The following is a 21,910-nucleotide window of genomic DNA, read 5'->3' as shown; positions in this document are numbered from 1 at the left end:
CCACGCGCTCGTTTATCCTGTGTCTCTGCTCTCCTCGTGCTTTTATCCTGAGTCTCTGCTCTCCTCGCGCGCTTTTATCCTGCGTCTCTGCTCTCCTCACGCGCTTTTATCCTGTGTCTCTGCACTCCTCGCGGTCTTTTATACTGTCTCTCTGCACTCCTCATGCTCTTTTATACTGTGTCTCTGCTCTCCTCGCGCTCTTTTATCCTGTGTCTCTGCACTCCTCACGCTCTTTTATCCTGTGTCTCTGCACTCCTCACGCTCTTTTATCCTGTGTCTCTGCACTCCTCGCGCTCTTTTATACTGTCTCTCTGCGCTCCTCGCGCTCTTTTATAGTGTCTCTGCTCTCCTCGCGCTCTTTTATACTGTGTCTCTGCACTCCTCGCGCTCTTTTATACTGTCTCTCTGCACTCCTCGCGCTCTTTTATACTGTCTCTCTGCACTCCTCGCGCTCTTTTATTCTGTGTCTCTGCACCCCTCGCGTTCTTTTATCCTGTGTCTCTGCACTCCTCGCGCTCTTTTATACTGTGTCTCTGCTCTCCTTGCGCTTTTATCCTGTGTCTCTGCACTCCTCGCGCTCTTTTATCCTGTGTCTCTGCACCCCTCGCGCTCTTTTATCCTGTGTCTCTGCTCTCCTCGCGCTCTTTTATACTGTGTCTCTGCACTCCTCACGCTCTTTTATACTGTCTCTCTGCACTCCTCGCGCTCTTTTATACTGCGTCTCTGCACTCCTCGCGCTCTTTTATCCGGCGTCTCTGCACTCCTCGCGCTTTTATCCTGCGTATCTGCACTCCTTGCGCTTTTATCCTGCGACTCTGCACTCCTTGCGCTTTTATCCTGCGACTCTGCACACCTCACGCTCTTTTATCCTGCGTCTCTGCACTCCTCACGCTCTTTTATCGAGTCTCTGCACTCCTTGCGCGTTTATCCTGTGTCTCTGCACCCCTCGCGCTCGTTTATCCTGCGTCTCTGCTCTCCTTGCGCTTTTATCCTGCGTCTCTGCACTCCATGCGCTTTTATCCTGCATCTCTGCTCTCCTCGCACTCTTTTATCCTGAGTTTCTGCTCTACTCGCGCTTTTATCCTGTGTCTCTGCACTCCTCGCGCTCTTTTATCCTGTGTCTCTGCACTCCTTGCGCTCTTCTATCCTGCGTCTCTGCACTGCTTGCGCTTTTATCCTGTGTCTCTGCACTCCTCGCGCTTTTATCCTGCGTATCTGCACTCCTTGCGCTTTTATCCTGCGACTCTGCACTCCTTGCGCTTTTATCCTGCGACTCTGCACACCTCACGCTCTTTTATCCTGCGTCTCTGCACTCCTCACGCTCTTTTATCGAGTCTCTGCACTCCTTGCGCGTTTATCCTGTGTCTCTGCACCCCTCGCGCTCGTTTATCCTGCGTCTCTGCTCTCCTTGCGCTTTTATCCTGCGTCTCTGCACTCCATGCGCTTTTATCCTGCATCTCTGCTCTCCTCGCGCTCTTTTATCCTGAGTTTCTGCTCTACTCGCGCTTTTATCCTGTGTCTCTGCACTCCTCGCGCTCTTTTATCCTGTGTCTCTGCACTCCTTGCGCTCTTCTATCCTGCGTCTCTGCACTGCTTGCGCTTTTATCCTGTGTCTCTGCACTCCTTGCGCTTTTATCCTGCGACTCTGCACACCTCACGCTCTTTTATCCTGGGTCTCTGCACTCCACGCGCTTTTATCCTGCGTATCTGCACTCCTTGTGCTTTTATCCTGCGTCTCTGCACTCTTCACGCGCTTTTATCCTGCGTTTCTGCTCTCCTTGCACTTTTATCCTGCAACTCTGCTCTCCTTGCACTCTTTTATCCTGCATCTCTGCTCTCCTCGTGCTTTTATCCTGAGTCTCTGCTCTCCTCGCGCGCTTTTATCCTGCATCTCTGCTCTCCTCACGCGCTTTTATCCTGCGTCTCTGCTCTCCTTGCGTGCTTTTATCCTGAGTCTCTGCTCTCCTCGCGCGCTTTTATCCTGCGTCTCTGCTCTCCTCGCATGCTTTTATCTTGCGTCTATGCACTCCTCGCGCTCTTTTATCCTGCGTCTCTGCACCTCTCGCACTTTTATCCTGCGTCTCTGCTCTCCTCGCGTGCTTTTATCTTGCGTCTATGCTCTCCTCGCACTCTTTTATCCTGCGTCTCTGCACCTCTCGCACTTTTCTCCTGAGTCTCTGCACTCCTCATGCTTTTATCCTGCGTCTCTGCACACCTTACGCTCCTTTATCCTGCGTCTCTGCACTCCTCGCACTTTTATCCAGTCTCTGCTCTCCTCGCGCTTTTATCCTGCGTCTCTGCACTCCTTGCGTACTTTTATACTGCGTCTCTGCACACCTCGCGTTCTTTTATGCTGAGTCTCTGCTCTCCTCGTGCTTTTATCCTGAGTCTCTGCACTCCTTGCGCTCTTCTATCCTGCGTCTCTGCACACCTCGCGTTCTTTTATCCTGAGTCTCTGCTCTCCTCGTGCTTTTATCCTGAGTCTCTGCACTCCTTGCGCTCTTTTATCCTGCATCTCTGCACTCCTCGCACTTTTATCCTGCGTCTCTGCTCTCCTCACGCTCTTTTATCCTGCGTCTCTGCTCTCCTCGCGCTCTTTTATCCTGCGTCTCTGCACCCCTCGCGTGCTTTTATACTGCGTCTCCGCACTCCTTGCGCTCTTTTATCCTGCGTCTCTGCACTTCTTGCGCGTTTATCCTGTGTCTCTGCACACCTCGCGTTCTTTTATCCTGAGTCTCTGCTCTCCTCGTGCTTTTATCCTAAGTCTCTGCACTCCTTGCGCTCTTCTATCCTGCGTCTCTGCACACCTCGTGTTCTTTTATCCAGAGTCTCTCCACTCCTCGCGCTCTTTTATAAAGAGTCTCTGCACTCTTCGCGCTTTTATCCTGAGTCTCTGCACTCCTCGCTCTTTTATCCTGAGTATCTGCACCCCTTGCGCTCTTTTATCCTGAGTCTCTGCACTCCTCGCGCTCTTTTATCCTGAGTCTCTGCACTCCTCGCGCTCTTTTATCCTGAGTCTCTGCACTCCTCGCGCTCTTTTATCCTGAGTCTCTGCACTCCTCGTGATCTTTTATCCTGAGTCTCTGCTCTCCTCGTGCTTTTATCCTAAGTCTCTGCACTCCTTGCGCTCTTCTATCCTGCGTCTCTGCACACCTCGTGTTCTTTTATCCAGAGTCTCTCCACTCCTCGCGCTCTTTTATAAAGAGTCTCTGCACTCTTCGCGCTTTTATCCTGAGTCTCTGCACTCCTCGCTCTTTTATCCTGAGTATCTGCACCCCTCGCGCTCTTTTATCCTGAGTCTCTGCACTCCTCGCGCTCTTTTATCCTGAGTCTCTGCACTCCTCGCGCTCTTTTATCCTGAGTCTCTGCACTCCTCGCGCTTTTATCCTGAGTCTCTGCACTCCTCGCGATCTTTTATCCTGCGTCTCTGCACTCCCCACGCTCTTTTATCCTGAGTCTCTGCACTCCTCGCGATCTTTTATCCTGCGTCTCTGCACTCATGTTCTTTTATCCTGAGTCTCTGCACTCCTCGCGATCTTTTATCCTGAGTCTCTGCACTCCTTGCGCTCTTCTATCCTGCATCTCTGCACTCCTCATGTTCTTTTATCCTGAGTCTCTGCACTCCTCGCGATCTTTTATCCTGAGTCTCTGCACTCCTTGCGCTCTTCTATCCTGCGTCTCTGCACTCCTCATGTTCTTTTATCCTGAGTCTCTGCACTCCTCGTGATCTTCTATCCTGCGTCTCTGCACTCCTCACGCTCTTTTATCCTGAGTCTCTTCACTCCTTGCGCTCTTTTATCCTGAGTCTCTTCACTCCTCGTGCGCTTTTATCCTGCGTCTCTGCACTCCTTGCGCTCTTTTATCCTGCGTCTTTGCACTCCTCGCGCTCTTATATCCTGCGTCTCCGCTCAATTGTCCTGTGTTTCCTTCTTGCACTCTTTTAGCTCCTCAGCTCCCCGCTCGGTCTCGCCCCTTCTTGCGCTCTTTTAACTCTCTGGCTCCGCGCTCAGTTACGCCCCTTCTCAAGCTCTTTTAACTTCCAACCCCACCGATAAGTGTAACTTAGCATCCACTTCCACCTTTTAAAAGTAAGTTCCACAAAGAATTTCTCTCAGTAAAAATTCTACCATGAACACCATATGGCACTTAACATTTTAAACTGGATTGTTAACAAGCACTTACGTTTCATCAGTTTTGAATAGTAACAAAACTGAACACAATGACGTGTATAAATGAGCACCACACCAACTTTGCATGTAAACTTTAATTCAAGATCCTGCAACAATCATGGTAGAACTAAGAAAAAGATGCATAATGATATGAATTATTTGTTTGGTTCTCATAAGCTAAAAAAATAGCTGCCTGTGTACCAGTATAGGTGACTGCATCTGGAATAAATTTAACATTCAAACACTTAAATGACCTTCACATCGAGCCCTTTATTATTAAAGTTTCCAATGCATTGTACACTGATTAAGATTTAATAGTCTCTATGCACAGGCAGAATATGTACCCCACGATCCGATGGTGTCATCATCACATATTCCACAATCTCCCCCCTTTTCCACCCTTTTTCTTTTTTTGTTGCTGTTTTTTCTTAGAGGCAGCAGAAGGCTTCTGTTGCCGAGGGGGCACAATGTTGCTGGAAGATGCAACTGCTGCTGCAGTCCCAGGTCGTGGGGATGTGGGTGGGCTGCTCACAGTCTTGCTAGCATCACTGGAGTAAAAGGCAGAGCATCATTAACATGGGCTTTAAAGTACAGTAAATAAACATATTCAATCAACTTACTAGGGCATTATAAGCAGTGTGTGTCAAATTTATGAAACTAGTTTAAGAGTTGTAAGAATCTTAGGAAATCCCAACAGTGGTTTTTCTTGATAATTAACATGAGCCATAAAGACTCTTGACTGATTGTAAATAATATGCTTTACAAGTTGTGATATGATAATGCTTGTACTGAACTATATTTTTAACTTTGGAGAATTTTCCACATTGTTGGGTAGATGCCAGTGTTGTTCCTGTATTGGAACAGCTTGGCTAGGAGTGCAGCTAGCTCTGGAACACAATTCTTCTGTACTATTGTTAGGATGTTGACAAGACCCACAGCCTTCAGCCATTTCTTGATATCACTGGAGTGAATTGAATTGGCTGAAGACTGGCATCTGTGATGATGGGGACTTCAGGAGGAAGTCGAGATGGATCATCCACTCAGCGCTTCTGGCTGAAGGTCACTGCAAATGCTTCAGCTTTGCCTTTTGCACTGGTGTGCTAAGCTCCACCTTCATTGAGGAATGGGTATTTTTGGAGCCGCCTCTGCCAGTTAGATATTTAATTGTCCACCACCATTAATGACTGGATGTGACTGGAAGCTCTCTCCCTACCTACTGCAGGCCCAGTCTGGCAGAAACGTCTTTCAAGATCTGGCCAGCTTGGTCAGTAGGGGTGTTCTCTGAGCCACTCTGGTGATGGACATTGAAGTCCTCCATCCAAAGTACATTCTCTGCCCTTGCTACGTACAGTGCCACTTCCAAGTGGTGTTCAACATGGAACAGCACTGATTTATCAGCTGAGGGAGGGCAGTAAGTGATAATCAGCAGGTTTCCTTGCCCATGTTTGATTTTATGCCATGAGATTTCATAGACAATGTTGAGAACTCCTAGGATTACTCCTTCCTGTTTACTGTTCTGTTGAAGAGTCATACGGACTCCAAACGTTAACTGTGTTCCTCTCCGCAGATGCTGTCAAACCTGCTGAGTTTTTCCAGGTATTTTTTTGTTTTGGATTTCCAGCATCCGCAGTTTTTTGCTTGTATACTCACAATGCTGTCTTGCCATGAGATAGGATATACCCAGGCACAGTGAAAAAGGATTCTGGGGCATTGGCTGTAAGGTATGATTCGTTGAGTATGACTAGATTAGGCTGCTGCTTTACTAGGGGCACAGCTCTCCCAATTTTGGCACAATTCCTCAGACGTTACTCAGGACAACTTTGGAGGGTTGACTAAGCAGGTTGTGTGCCTTTGTCATTTCCGATGCATTGGTCAATGCTAGGTGCTTCAGCTGTTTTTCTTTCTCAACTTTTCTGTCCTGATTTGATGAAATTGAGTCGCTAGCTAAGCCATAACCTCTAGGTCACATGTGGCCCAAATACAGACCTTAATCCCAAACAATTTAGTCCCATTTGTACTCATGTTTCCTAATTGCTGGTTTGACCTGCTTAAATCTTCTGAGCCAGGAGACTTAGAGACTGCTGTGTTCTGATTTAGAGTTCATCCAAAGAGCTGTAGGCAGTAGCAACTTTATATATTTGCAAATTAGTGGAAACATGGATTAAGATTCCTGGGCCTGAGGAAAGGCAAAAACTGGGATACCCCATAAGCTGCCCAAATAACAGAATCATAGAAACTCATCATAACTACACACCGTTAGAATCCTGGAATCTTAAAAGCACAGAAAGAGACCATTCTGCCCCTACAATTAGACTCCTTTCCTGAACATTGCCAAACACTGTGCAGTATTCTTTACTATTGGCACATAATCCCACAATGACTAACACTCACAGTTCTGCTGCTGCAGACAATGTTGCTCCTTGAGTTCCTTTTCCTATTAGTTCCTTCTTCTTCCCCTTCTTTCTCCCACGATAGTATGAACGTTCCCGCATGGGAAGCCATCGTTCCGGATCGGGAGGCACTTTAGGATCATAATTTTTAGGCAGTTTACCTGCACAATAAAAGATAAACAAGCCAATGATACATGGTGGATGTTGGTTTAGCTCAATAAAGTTGAATCATTATGAATATTTTCAGTAGGGATCATCCATTTAAGACAAGAGATGAAAAATGTTTTCTCTGAGGGCCATGAGTCTTTGGAACTCTCTTCCTGAAAAGGTGGTGGAAGCAGAGTCTGAATATTTTTAAGGCAAAGATATATAAATTCTTGATAAGCAAGAGGGCAAAAGGTTACTAGGGGTAGGTGGAAATGTGGAGTTGAGGTTACAATCGGATCAGCATTGATCAGCAGACTCAAGGGGCCGAGTGGCCTACCCCTGCTTCTAATTCGTGTATATTAGCTATTTTCACTTTTTAAAGCAGTAATTGACAGGCTTTTCTGGTTAGTTTCTTTCCTTCCAAAATGGTTATCTAATATAAGCTCTGAAATAAAAATAACCTTGCCAGTACAGCAATGATAGTGGCCCCATCTGGAACAGTTCTTTCCTATAGTGCATTGTGGCAAGACAATTACTTATGCCCACAATTCTCCACATAGCAAGTTGTAATTTATGTCCCATGCTTTTTTTGGGGCGGGCGGGGGGACGGTGGGTGATTGAAGGAGAGTTGGAAAGCAAAAGTATGTAGTGTTTAAACTTTCCGGTGATAGAGCAGCGGAAAAAAGAAATACTGACAATTGGCAGCACAAGTGTGATCGACTGTAGTGCTGTCTCTAGATCTCTGCTCTGTCTTGAGGAGTAGCTGAGCTGACACTAATTGACAAGGGCAGTAAACAGATGGGAACATCACCACCTGCAAGTTGCCTTTAGTCACATCCCATTCTCACTTTAAAATACTTCACTGTTCCTGCACTGTCGCTGAGTCAAAATCCAGGAACTTCTCCCTGACAACACTGGAAATCCTTCATTGCATAGACTGCAGCAGTTCAAGAAAGCGACTCACCGCCACGTTCTCAAGGGCACTTAGGGATGGGCAATAAATGTTGGCCTTGCCAGTGATGCCCACATCCCAAGGGTGTAGGTGTCATTGGAAAGGTCAGCATTTTTCAGAGTGAAGTAATGTATACAAAAATGTATTTACCAGCCTGTTGCAAGCACCAGTGGAACTAATTTGGTGATAGGAGGAGCACAGTCAGAACTAGCTATTATGTAATTAGATCTGAAACATTTGTGATAATTATATTTAAAGAGCAAGAAGGCTCTAATATTAAGGTAATTTTATTGGAACGTTTTAGAATCGACAAAGTCCTTGTCCAGATAAAATTATCACTAGACATATTATTGCAACAAGGCCCATTACCACTGATGCCAGAAGCAAAAAACACTCTTTTCAAGAAAAATGTCATTTCTCAATTACTAAATTGTTATGAACAAAAAATAAAGAAAAAAAGCTATTTCTTTGTACAAGAGTAATAGTGCAGCTGTCAGCCTTTGGTTCCAAACTCTAAATTTAAAAGTTGAACTAAAATAGTCATCTCAAAGCGATTTCTTGACAGTTTCTGCTGGTTGTGAATGATTATTTGTGACATGAGATTTGTCAAAATATCTATGGTGTCCGTCCACTTTTAATACTTTTCCTCGGCGAATGAAATTTGTTGCCTTTAAACAGAGTAACTAACTTTTATAAATGGCCCAATTTTGGCTTAGAAATAATAGTGAGGCTATCAGCATTCACCATTATTAAGGAGCAAATCAGACAACAACATCCCTTGTCCACATACATGCAGTTAAATATGGAAATCAGGAAGTTGCTGCCCAGTTTACTCTGCTCCACCTACAAGCTGGACTACAACAGTAATTCACTGAGAGATTTTGCAATAAAACAAATGAAGAGCGTGATTTTATAATCACTATCAATATCCTGGGGTTTACCATTGACCAGAAACTGAACTGGACCAGCCATATAAATACTGTGGCTACAAGAGCAGGTCAGAGGCTGGGAATTCTGCAGTGAGTAACTTATCTCCTGACTCCACAAAGCCTGTCCACCATCTACAAGGCATAAGTCGGGAGTGTGATGGAATACTCTCAATTTGCCTGGATGAGTGCAGTCAAGAAACTTGACACCATCCAAGGCAAAGCAGCCTGCTTAATTGTCACTCCCTCCACCACTGGAGCACAGAGGCAGCAGTGTGTACCATCTATAAGACTCACTGCAGCAACTCACCAAAGCTTCTTTGACAGCACCTTCCAAACCCCCAACCTCTACCACCTAGAAGGACAAGAGCAGCAAACGCTTGGGAACACCACCACCTACAAGTTCCCCTCCAAGCAACACACCATCCTGACTTAGAACTATATTACCCTTCCTTCACTGCTGCTGGGTCAAAATCCTGGAACACCCTCCCTAATAGCACTGTGGGTGTACCTACACCACATGGACTGCAATGGCTCAAGAACAACATCACCTTCTCAAGGGCAATTAGGAATGGGCAATAAATGCTGGCCTAGCCAGTGATGCCCACATCCCATGAAAGAATAACTTATAAAAATATTTACCCACTAAACACATCAGAAAAAGTTAAGGCTGGTATATTCAGGTGTAAGTGAAGTTTTATGGTGTGTTTTTTCTTTATTGCTGTCAGGCAATCTCTTTGGCACTGAAAACTTAATTTTAGAAGTGCAGAGTCTCGTTACTTCAGATTTAAATTATGATTGGAGATTTTTTTAAATTAAATTTATTTTTTACTTTTTTTTCTGTATCTTTTATCTCTCTCTTAATCCCATGTTTCTTTTCCTCTCTTTAGCTTTCTGTACATGATTTTACATTGAATTAAATATTCTAATTTATGTTCCTCGTTTAGACCCTGCATGGCTTAGTAAGGCAGGTGCTTGGTGTCTAATGGCTAAGCAAAAACTTTGTGTAGCATGGATGTATCCAATGTGGCACATGCTAGTTTGTATAGTTGACCATGTGTTAGCATACATTTTTCTTTGCTGTCATTCCTGTAATTGAAGGATACATCTGAGAAAAATAAACTGGAAATGAAGCTTGCATTGACCATGATAATCCAGCTGGTAAACAATCAAAGAGCTTGAATGTAGTGTGTTACTGGCCTAGTAACAACTACACTGTAGTGGGCTCCTAACCAGGAGATCCATGTTTGACTAATCATCCAAATGATCGTTCTTCTTCAAAAGGATAAGAATCCTTGGTCTTGATGTGGATACATGCTGACAGCCAATTAAAGACCAGTTTTAACAGGCCATTTTTATTGCCCTGACTTCTTATGCTCCCTTTTATACTACAGTTAGCAATTTAACACTGGAGCTGTTTTTGACCAGCAAGGCAAGGTGTCGATCTGTTGTGCCAGGTGTACACTGTTGGCTTTTCAGGTGGGGTGATACATGCTTTGTGTATATATGCACTTAGTTGCATTCAGGATTGTGCAGGATATAGTTAGCGAGAGCTCTTCATTAATGTTAATGATGTGAAATGGTCTTGAAGCTTAAAAAAGACGACATGATTTGCAATAAGCTTTATGTTTCACAATGCTTCAATCTGCAACAAAAACTAATGTTATACAGTCACTTCTATGTTGAATCCTGTAGTGTTCTATAAATACTTAAAAAGAATTATACCTTTTCGGTGACCAGCAATTTCTAATTTGTCTGCAGCTTCTCTTTTTATGCCAATCTGGACAGTGGATGTATTAAACTTGACAGCAGAAACAATTAGAGTCCAGACTACATTTCAATTGATTTTAGAAACAGCTTCAGGAAAATTGCAGTGTGCTCTCTTGTTCATGTTGGACTTTGCCATTGAAATTAAAGTGTCAGCTGCTGTTGGCTTTAATCTCTCTGATTTGAACCACCATGATGTTTGCATGTTACACACTGGTTTCCTTTCCCTTCCTACAGTAAAGGTCACTGGTCACTCATTATACTGGAATGGGTGGCTTACTTTCCTTCTGGTACCAGTGATATCACAGGAATATTTCTGCAACGCCTGCTTTGCAGTTATCCAATGTAATGCTCTACTTTCTTCACTTGCTGCATGGTACCAAATGCAATTGGTTTTTCCAGTAGGTTTTTATTGCTTGGACTGGGAGCCCAGTGGCCAGGGATTGGTCACCTTATTGACTGCATTAGTTCCAGTTTAGAAAGCTTGCTTTAACAGGAGGATCACCTGAAGGTTGCGGTTCCATAGTCCCTATTGGAATACACTCTATGCCATACAAACTGATAACAGCCCCACCTCTCGATGGTGCACCTCCTGGTTTACTGCAAACATCACCAACTGCAACCTGGTAATTGACTCAAATGGTCAATCCTTGGGTGCAACTAAGTGCATATATGCACAGATACATGCACAGAGCATGTGTCACGTTGCGTGAGGGGCCAGCAGTGCACATTGGCACGGTGGATCGATGTTTTGCTTTGCTGGTAAAAAACAGTTCTAGTGTCAACCACTTGAGGTCGGGCCAGGGAAGATGTGACCACTTGCTCCACAAGTGGAACATGAGGAACAGCTCAAGTTGTGACTGACCATTCAAATCAGACCACATACTGAACTCCTGTCTTGAGATCATTTCTGGTGGCACCTCATCCATTCACACTGCATCAACTGAAGCAGTTGAATGGATTGTTAACCTTGACATTGAACTATAACTGTTTCCCCAGCTATACAAAATATACACCAAATATAATCTGCTGCCATCCACAGAATACTAGTAAACCATAATCTGTGATCAAACAACGCAATGGTTTTGTTTTCACAACATTTGTCTTCTAACAATATAAATGCTTAAAGGTAATTCATTTGCACAAATTGATATGCAAGCCTGACCATGTTATAATTGCTCTTAAGCAATCTGTCAAATTTTCAGAAGTGATGACTAGTAGCCCAACTTGAAATTCATGTGAACTCAAACTAAATGTGCTTACTTGGAAAGGAGGAGAATATTTAGGTGTGAGCACTAGAAAAATATTTCTGCCATTTCCTTGTGATTTATCTTTGCTGCCTTCTGGTTATTGTTATTGGATTAAACACAACTGTAGACTGTGTTTATATTATGAATGTAACATTTTAGTTGATTTGAGGATTATAGGTTGAGATCTACAAAATTGCAGCTTCTTAGCTAGTTTTTTTTCCAGAAACATCACGTTTCCTTAGCTTTTGCATCTGAATTATTACTATAACTGTGGAATTTATGATCAGCTGATAGTTTGTTCTATTCCATTCTTAAATTCCTGCATGATCATTTATGAATATTTGTTTTTCAAAATAATAAAAGGTCATTTCAAAGTGTTTTTGCTACAGTTACCAGTGGGCAAATACATTGCCTGGTGAGGTAATGAATTCAATGGACCAGGTTTAATCCCTAATTTGCACAGTTAGGGTAGTGGGGGTACTTCAATGGTTTGCAAAACACTTTAACTGGACTCTGGAAGAATTGGGGAGGTTATTATCCTGTGATCCATGTGCAGAATCAGGCTGAATTTTCATGTTGCTTCCCTTCCTTTTTCTTGCCTCCTTCATTCTTTCCTACCTCTATTCACCTTCCTCCATCATGATCCACTGAGTGAATGACCTGTAATCATGACCTAGGCCCACAAGTGAAAAGTAACCCTCAGGTGAGGTAGCGGAGATCTGATGTTTATGGAACTGCCACCCAGCAGACTCATATATTCACAGGAGCAAACTGGGATGGGGGGTGATGCAAGGTGTTGCTGTTTTAGTAATTTAAAGAAAGAACAAACTTGCTAATAGCATTCCAATGCTAAATAATCAAGGAGCAAAAGAGGGGGAGGAAATAAATACAATAACTATCAATACAGAGAAAGTACTAGGGAAAGTAATGGGGCTAAAGGCCGATAAGTCCCCTGGACCTGATGGGTTGCATCCTAGGGTATTAAAGGAAGTAGCTACAGAGATAGTGGATGTACTGGTAGTAATCTTCCAAGAATCCTTAGATGCTGGAAAAGTCCAAGAGGACTGGAAAACTGCCAATGTAACACCCTTATTCAAAAAGGGAGGGAGACAAGAAACAGGTAACTATAGGTCAGTTAGCTTAACATCTGGCATTGGGAAAATGTTAGAGTCTATTATAAAGGATGTAATAGCAGAGCATTTAGAATTACATAATCTAATCAAGTAGAGTCAGCATGGCTTCATGAAGGGGAAATCATGCCTCACAAATTTATTAGAATTCTTTGAGGAGATAACTAGCAGGATAGATAAAGGGGAACCAATAGATGTAATATATTTGGATTTCCAAAAGGCGTTTGATAAGGTACCGCACATAAGGATACTTAATAAGATAAGAGCCCATGGTGTCAGGGGTAGTATATTAGCATGGATAGAGGATTGGCTAACTAATAGAAGACAGAGTTGGGATTTGCCCCAACTAATAGAAGACAGAGAGTTGCCATTTTCAGGATGGCAACCCGTAACTCGTGGAGGGATGAGTGCTGGGGCCTCAATTATTTACAATATATATTAATGACTGAGATGAGGGAGGTGAATGTACTATTGCTAAATTTGTGGATGTTACAAAAATAGTTGGAACAGCAAGTGGTGAGGATGACACAAGGAGTCTACAGAGGGATATTGACAGGAGAAGTGAGTGAGCAAAAAAGTGGCAAATGGAGTATAATGTGGGAAAATGTGAGGTTATGTACTTTGGCAGGAAGAATAGAGGAGCTGAATATTATTTAAATGGAGAAAGACTGCAGAAGACTGCAGCACAGAGGGATTTGGGAGTCCTAGTGCATGAATCCCAAAAAGCTAACATACAAGTTCAACAGGTAATAGGGAAGGTGAATGGAATGTTGACCTTTATTTCAAAGGGAATGGAGTATAAAAAAGGGTATACAAGGCACTGGTTAGACCACACCGAGAATACTGTGAACAGTTTTGGTCCCCTTATCTAAGGAAAGATATATTGGTATTGGAGGCAGTCCAGGGAAGGCTCACTAGGTTGATCCTGGGTATGGGGGGATTTTCTTATGAGGAGAGGTTCAGTATGTTGGGCCTGTATTCATTGGAGTTTAGAAGAATGAGAGGTGACCTTACTGGAATATATAAGATTCTTAGGGGGCTTGACAGGGTAGATGCTGAGAGGTTGTTTCCCCTTGTGGGAGAGTCTAGGACCAGAGGGTATAATCTTGGAGTAAGGGGACACCCATTTAAAACAGAGATAAGGAGGAATTTCTTCTCTCAGAGGGCAGTGAATCTGAGGAATTCTTTACCGCAGAGGGCTGTAGAGGCTGGGTCGTTAAGTATATTCAAGGCTGAGATCGGCAGATTTTTAATCAGTAAGAGGATCAAGGGTTATGGGGAAAAGGCAGGAAAGTGGAGTTGAGGATTATCAGATCAGCCATGGTCTCATTGAATGGCAGAGCAGACTCGATGGACCAAATGGCCTACTTCTGCTCCTACATCTTATGGTCTCTTGAGTTGTGGGAGGAGATGCTGAGGAAGGATGGAGACGGGTGAGTGCTGGAGGGAAAGTCGACAGGGAAGGATGGGCTGGTAATGAGGGAAAGGGGACCGGGAGGGTGGGTGGGCTAGGGGTGAAAGCAGAAGGGAGGCACGGTGCTGGGAGTGAAAGGGAACAAAGGGGTTGGAGATGAATGGGGGCGGACTGAGTGAAAGAGGACAAAAGGGATTGGGGAGACTGTTGTGCAACAATTTCCAACATCAACTGCTTTCACAAAAGTGCTGTCTGAACACTATGGTTACAGTGAGAGTATTCTGGAGATGAGGTTAGTGTTACTCTACCCAAAATAACACATCCTAAATTACCAATAACAAACAACTTATATAGTGCCTTTAACATAGTGAAACATCCCAAGGTGCTGCACAGGAGCAAAAAACAAAGTATGATACCGAGCCATGAAGAGCATTCCACCTAGTCCTACCCCCCTGTCTTATCCCCGTAACCTTGCACATTCTTTTTCAGATGGCAATCCAATTCCCTTTTGAATACCCCGATTGAACCTACCTCCACCACCCTCTCAGGGAGTTCATTCCTGACTCCAGCCATCCTCTGGGTGAAAAAAATTTTCTTCACCTCATTTTTACTCCTTTTTCCAATTATTTTGAATCTGTGCCCTCTAGTCCTTGATGCTTTCTTGAGTGGGAACAGCTTCGCACTATTTACCCTGTCCATACCCCTCAGGATCTTGAATACCTCTATCAAGCCTCCTCTCGACCTTTTCTCCAAGGAAAATTGTCCCAACCTCTCCAATCTATCCTCATAGCTGCAGTTCTTCATCCCTGGAATCATTCTTGTGAATCTCCTCTGTACTCTATCCAATGCCTCACATTCTTCCTCAAGTATGGTGCCAGGTAGCAAGGGAGAGATGTATAGGGAGAGAATTCCAGAGGTTCAAGCTTTTCAGCAACTGAAAGTACAGCCACCAACAGTGGAAAAATTATAATTGGGAATGCACAACAGGCCTTAATTAGAGGAAAGCAGATATCTTGGAGGATTGTGGAGTTGTAAGAAATTAAAAGAGATGGGAGGGGTGAGACAATGGAAGGATTTAAAATTAAGGTTGAGAAATTTAAAGACAAGACGTTGCTTGACTGGTAAGTCAGCAAGCACAGCGGTGAAACGGATTGGGAGTTGCTGCAAATTAAGACACGGGCAACTGAATTCTCAATGATGTCAAATTATGAGGCATAGAATGTGGGAGACCAGCCAGGAGTGCGCTGGAAACAGTCGAGTCTAGAGGTAACTAAGGCATGAATGAAGGTTATAACAAAGACTGTCATAAAGTAAGCAGTTGCTGGAAGAGAAAAACAAGCAATATAAAAGTAAAACCTTTCTTTTTCTTCTTCTTTTTCTTTGTATCTCCTTGTCTGTAAAAGGGAAAAAGGAGTGATAGTCAGAATAGTGCACCCAAAACAGAATGGATTAAGTTTCTTAGTTTTGCATGTTTCCAGTTAAAAGCACAACAATCAAAATGCATCACTGTGGAAATTTCAAAGAAATGAGGTTTCTATAAATAATACAGCATGTAATGACATTCGATTAACATCATGCAATGTGAAAATCAACCAAACTCAGATGTAAATACACATATAACCATCACCTAATATTCACAATAGTATTTCCTGCAACAGGTTAACTACAAAAAACAACCTTAAAATCTGGTTGCTCTGGACGCTCACAAGGAGCGTCTCTTGGGAAATTGAAGGCAGCAGCAGCTGTAATTTTCTGCCCATTAATCAACGGTTAACGACAGGAAACCACGATACCTTGAAATGCACACCATGCAAGTGCCCTTCCCCAATGGAATCGTTCATACAATATAAACCAAGCAATGTCTGGACACAGACAAGCAGTTTCGACAAAGCCCACAAGTGCAGCGTTCGTACAAAACCATACTATATTGTACCAATGCTGAACTTGGGAATGCGAATCATGTACAAAGATCCAAGCTAACTTCAAAGTGCAATTCTGACTCCTCCGTCGAGAGCTTTAGTCTACTTCATTCCGTGTTGTAAGATCCAGCTCTGACTCTGGATTTGGGCTGCATTTACATTATAACTGCACCAATAGAGGCAATGAAACCATTTCACACCAGTGCCACAATTCTAATGTGAATGCAACCGCGATCTAAAATTACTGCTACGTTCTGTTTACAACTTATATCCATTTAGCGCATTTAACAATGAAATGTCCCAAGGTACTGACATCATGCTACATAAGGAACTATTGGATCAGATGACCAAAAGCTTGGCTGAAGAGATATGTTTTGAGTCAAAAAAAAGGCAAGTTTCAGAAAGGCAGAGAGGTTTAGGGAGGAAATTCCAGAGCTATGGGCCTAGGCAACTGAAGGCAAAACCATCAAAAATGGAGCAATTAAAATTGGGGATGCATAAAAGGCCAGAATTAGATGATTATAGATATCTCGAAGGGTTGTGGGGCTGAAGGAGATTAGAGATAGGGAGGGATGAGGCCATTGAGATATCTGAAAACAAGGATGGGACTTTTAAAATAAAGGTGTTGCATGACCAGGAGCCAATAAAGGTCAACCAGCATAGGGGCTATGGGGAATGGGACTATTGCGAATTGATACACAGGCAGTAGAATTTTTGATGAGGGTCGAATGTGAGAGAGCAGCCAGGAGTACATTGGAACTGTCGAGCCTAGAGCCTAGATGGGAACGAAGGCGTGAATGTGGGTTTCAGCAGCGATGAGCTCGGGCGATGTGACAGAGGTGGAAAGAGGCAGTCTTAATGATGACACAAATATAAAGTCAAAATCCCAGGATCAAACGTGATACTAAGGTTGCGAATGGACTGGCTTAATCTCAGACTGTTGCCAGGAAAATGAATAGACTCAGTAGCCAGGGAATGAATTTTGGGATGGGGACCAAAAACAATGGCTTCAGTCTTCCCAATATTTAAATTGAGAAAATTTCTGCTCATCCAGCACTGATTATTAGATTAACAGCCTGATAATTTAGCAAGTAGAGAAGTTCGGAGAGGTGGAACTGGGTGTCGTCAGCTGTGAAATCTGACGCTATGCCTTCAGATAATGTAGCCGAATAACATAATTTTGAGAAAAATAGGAAGGGGCGAATGATCGATCCTTGGGCAACACCAGAGCTAATAATGCAGGAGCAGGAAGAGAAGGTATTCTAAATTATTCTTTGCCTGTGAACAGATGGATAGGAAGTGAACCGGGTGAGAGTAGCCCCACCCAGCTGGACGACAGTGTAGAGGTGTTGGGGGGGATGGTGTGGTCAGCTATGTCAAAGGCAGCAGACAGGCTGAGAAGGACAAGGATGGAAAGTTTATCTTTTGTCAGTCACACAGGATGTCATTTGTGACTTTGACAAGAGCTCTTTCAATACTGTGGCAGAAATCTGATTGGAGGGATTCAACCATAGGGTTCCAACAGATTTGGCAGGCAACATGTTCGAGGCCTAGGGAGAGGAAATGGAGGTTTGGAGATGGGACAGTAGTTTGTAAGAACAATGGAGCCAAGGGTTTTTTTTTAGGGTGGGAGTGATGATGGGAGATTTAAAGGAAACAGGAACAGCGCCTTAAGATAGAGAACTAACATCAGCTAACATGGGGGCAGGAGGGGAACTAGCATTGGGATAGTCTACACCTGAACCTTGCTGGGACCGGTGTTCTAGCGATCTGCATAACTAGGGAAGTAGAGGGGGCAAGGGATCAAATTTCGGAAAACAGCAAGTGCTCGGGGAGCAGACCGGCGAGAGCTCGGGGGGCAGACCGGCAACTGCTCGGGGGGCAGACCGGCAACTGCTCGGGGGGCAGACCGGCGAGAGCTCGGGGGGCAGACCGGCAACTGCTCGGGGGGCAGACCGGCAACTGCTCGGGGGGCAGACCGGCGAGAGCTCGGGGGGCAGACCGGCGAGAGCTCGAGGGTCAGACCGGCGAGAGCTCGGGGGGCAGACCGGCGAGAGCTCGGGGGGCAGACCGGCGAGAGCTCGGGGGGCAGACCGGCGAGAGCTCGGGGGGCAGACCGGCGAGAGCTCGGGGGGCAGACCGGCAACTGCTCGGGGGGCAGACCGGCAAGAGCTCGGGGGGCAGACCGGCGAGAGCTCGGGGGGCAGACCGGCGAGAGCTCGGGGGGCAGACCGGCGAGAGCTCGGGGGGCAGACCGGCGAGAGCTCGGGGTCAGACCGGCGAGAGCTCGGGGGGCAGACCGGCGAGAGCTCGGGGGGCAGACCGGCAACTGCTCGGGGGGCAGACCGGCGAGAGCTCGGGGGGCAGACCGGCAACTGCTCGGGGGGCAGACCGGCGAGAGCTCGGGGGGCAGACCGGCGAGAGCTCGGGGGGCAGACCGGCGAGAGCTCGGGGGGCAGACCGGCGAGAGCTCGGGGGGCAGACCGGCGAGAGCTCGGGGGGCAGACCGGCGAGAGCTCAGGGGGCAGACCGGCGAGAGCTCGGGGGGCAGACCGGCGAGAGCTCGGGGGGCAGACCGGCGAGAGCTCGGGGGGCAGACCGGCGAGAGCTCGGGGGGCAGACCGGCGAGAGCTCGGGGAGCAGACCGGCGAGAGCTGCGGAGATAAAACAGGAACCCTGCCAGGATTTGAAAAGACTGACAAAAGTAACGTCAGTGCAAAGCAGACAGCTGACTGGTAGGTAGTGGGTAAGTTGTTTTTTTACCACTTTAACGCTACATTAAGGGAAAGTAAGAGTTCTAGCTTTTTTTTTAAAAAGGAAACTTATATAATTTTCTACTTGGCTTAAATTTATGGTAAGAGCATTTTAACTAAAGTTATGGCAGGGGAGCTCAGACCCGTGTGTTGCGCGGCCTGCAGTATGTGGGAAGTCTTAGGCGATCCTGGCAGTCTAGATGACCACATCAGCAGGAAATGCCACTGGTTTGACTAGCTTGAGCGCCGGGTTTCGGAGCTTCAGCCTCGGCTGGAGGCACAGCAGTGCATCCACGAGGCTGAGTGTTACGTGGATAGCACATCTTTGGACATGGCCACCCCACAGGCTAAGGAAGCGCAGACAGATAAGGAATAGTTAACAGTCTGAAGATGGGAGGCAGGCAGGTAGTCAGGAAAGTCCCTGAGTACATCTCACTCAAGAACAGTTTTTCTGTGTTGGAAAACAGTGAGATAGACTGTTCCTCTGGGGTGTGCAGCCACAGCCCAGCTGCACAAGGTGGGATAAGGAAGAGAGGAAGAGGAATAGTGGTAGGAGACTCAATAGTGAGGGGTGCAGACAGACGTTTCTGCGGCCACAGACGTGACTCCAGGATGGTGTATTGCCACCCAGGGGCCAGGGTCAAGGATGTCACTCGAAGGCTGCAGGGAATTTTGAAGGGGGAGGGTGAACAGTCCGAGGTCGTGGTTCACAGTGGTATCAACAACACAGGTAGGAAGAGGGATGAGGTCCTGCAACAAGAATTTAGGGAGCAAGGCAGCAGATTGAAAAGCAGGACCTCAAAGGTTGTAATCCCTGGATTATTCCCAGTGCCACATGCTAGTGAGTATAGGAATAGGCAGACAGAGAAGGTGAATGCGTGGCTGAAGGGTTGGTGCACAAGGGAGGGCTTGAGGTTCCTGGATCATTGGATCTGTTTCTGGGGAAGGTGGAACATGTACAAGTCCGACGGGTTGCACCTGAACCGGAACGGGACCAACATCCTTGCTAGTGCTGATGGTAGGGGTTTAAACTAATTTGGCAGAGGGATGGGATACGGAGTGGAGATATAGTAGGGGGTAATGTACAGACAAGTATAGAAGACAAACCAAGTCAGTCTGGAAGGCAGAGCATATATAGTCAAGTTAAGGCACAAGGGAGCACGGCAAGGTTGGATGGCATTTACTTTAATGCAAGGAGTCTTGCGAGTAAGGCAGATGAGTTGAGGGTGTTGATCAACACATGGGGATATGATATCACTGCTATCACGGAGACATGGCTGAGGGAAGGGTAGGACTGGCAGCTCAATATTCCAGGTTATAGAATCTTCAAGCCGGGGAGGGGGGGAAGACACGTAAAAGAGGTGGTGGTGTCGCAATATTGATCAAGGAGTCAATTACTGCAATAAGGAGGGTTGGTAACATTGAAGGTTCCTCAAATGAGGCCATATGGGTAGAACTTAAAAACAAAAAGGGGGCAATCACATTGCTGGGAGTGTACTATGGGCCCCCAGTCAGGGAGAGATAGAAGGGCAGATTTGTAGGCAAATCTCAGAAGTGTAAAAATAATAGGGTAATAGTAGTAGGGGTTTCAACTTTCCCAATGTTAACTGGGATAGACAAAGTGTGAAAGGCTTAGAGGCGGCGGAATTCTTAACATGTATCCAGGAGAGCTTTTTGAGCCAGTACATAGAAAGTCCTACAACAGAAGGGGTGGTACTGGACCTAGTTTTAGGGAACAAAGCCGGACAAGTAGAAGTGTCAGTGGGAAAGCATTTCAGTGATAGTGACCATAACACAGTCAGATTTAAGGTAGTTATGGAAAAGGACAAAGATGGGCTGGAAATAAAGGTTCTGAATTGGCGGTAGGCCACTTTTAATATGATAAGACAGGATCTGGCCAAAGTGGACTGGGAGCAGCTACTTGTAGGAAAATCTACATCAGAGCAGTGGGAGTCATTCGAAAAGGAAACAGTGAGTGCAGGGCCAACATATTCCCGTAAAGGTGAAGGATGGCAACAACAAGTCCAGAGAACCCTGGATATTGAGGAATGAACAGGATTGGATAAGGAGAAAAGGGGAAGCTTATGGTACATACTGAGGGCTTAAAACAGCGGAAGCCCTAGAGGAGTATACAAAGTGCAGGGGGTTACTTAAAAAAAATTAGGAGAGCAAAGAGGGGGTGTGAAACAACACTGGCGGGTAAAATAAAGGAGAATCCAAAGGCGTTTTATAAGTATATTAAGGGCAAGAAGATAACCAGGGAAAGAGTAGGGCCCATTAGGGACCAAAGTGGCCATCTGTGAGAGGAGCTAGAAGATGTAGGTGAGGTTTTAAATGAGTACTTTGCATCTGTATTCGTCACAGAGAAGGATGATGTATGTATAGTAATCAGGGAGGGGGTCTGTGATACACTTGAACAAATTAGCATTGAGAGAGAAGAGGTGTTAGTGGTTTTAGTGGGCTTAAAAGTGGATAAATCCCCAGTGAGATGTATCCCAGGCTGCTGTGAGACACAAGGGAGGGGATTGCAGGGGCCCTGACATTAATTTTTAATACCTCACAGGAGAGGTGCCAGAGGACTGGAGGACTGCTAATGTGGTACCATTATTCAAGGAGGGTGGTAGGAATAAACCAGGGAACTATAGGCCAGTGAGTCTAACATCAGTGGTATGGAAACTTTTGGAAAAAATTCTGAGGGACAGCATTAATCTCCACTTGGAGAGGCAAGGATTAATCAAGGATAGTCAGCATGGTTTTATCAGGGGGAAATCATGTCTAACAAATTTGATTGAATTTTTCGAGGTGACTAGGTGTGTAGATGAGGGTAGTGCAGTTGATGTAGTCCACATGGACTTCAGTAAGAGTTTTGACAAGGTCTCACATGGGAGGCTGGTCAATAAGGTAAGAGCCCATGGGATCGAGGGCAATTTGGCAAATTGGATCCAAAATTGGCTTTGTGGCAGGAGGCAGAGGGTGATGTTCGAAGGTTGTTTTTGTGTCTGTAGAAGCTTGTGTCCAGTGGCGTACCGCAGGGTTTGGTGCTGGGCCCCTTGCTATTTGTAGTATACATTAATGATCTGGACATGAACGTAG

The 21,910-nt window shown here is 45.3% G+C and overlaps 1 protein-coding gene across 1 annotated transcript in view; it reads right to left on the bottom strand.

The window, feature by feature from the left end:
• Positions 1 to 4,419: 4,419 nt before the first annotated feature.
• The window catches only part of srp72 (signal recognition particle 72), a 70,090-nt gene continuing 52,599 nt past the window's right edge, over positions 4,420 to 21,910 (bottom strand). The window contains exons 17-19 of the mRNA XM_078536218.1: positions 15,502 to 15,539; positions 6,561 to 6,720; positions 4,420 to 4,717 (exon numbers count right to left, since the gene is read on the bottom strand). Coding sequence (XP_078392344.1) covers positions 4,537 to 4,717; positions 6,561 to 6,720; positions 15,502 to 15,539 — 379 coding nt within the window. The 3' untranslated portion in view covers positions 4,420 to 4,536. The remainder of the gene's footprint in view (positions 4,718 to 6,560; positions 6,721 to 15,501; positions 15,540 to 21,910) is intronic.

The sequence above is a fragment of the Cetorhinus maximus genome, unplaced genomic scaffold, assembly GCF_964194155.1.
Source record: "Cetorhinus maximus unplaced genomic scaffold, sCetMax3.hap1.1 HAP1_SCAFFOLD_998, whole genome shotgun sequence".
In the NCBI taxonomy this organism is placed as follows: Eukaryota; Metazoa; Chordata; class Chondrichthyes; order Lamniformes; family Cetorhinidae; genus Cetorhinus; species Cetorhinus maximus.
The sequence above is the reverse complement of the archived record's forward strand: the minus strand, read 5'-3'. Positions and strand labels throughout refer to the sequence as shown.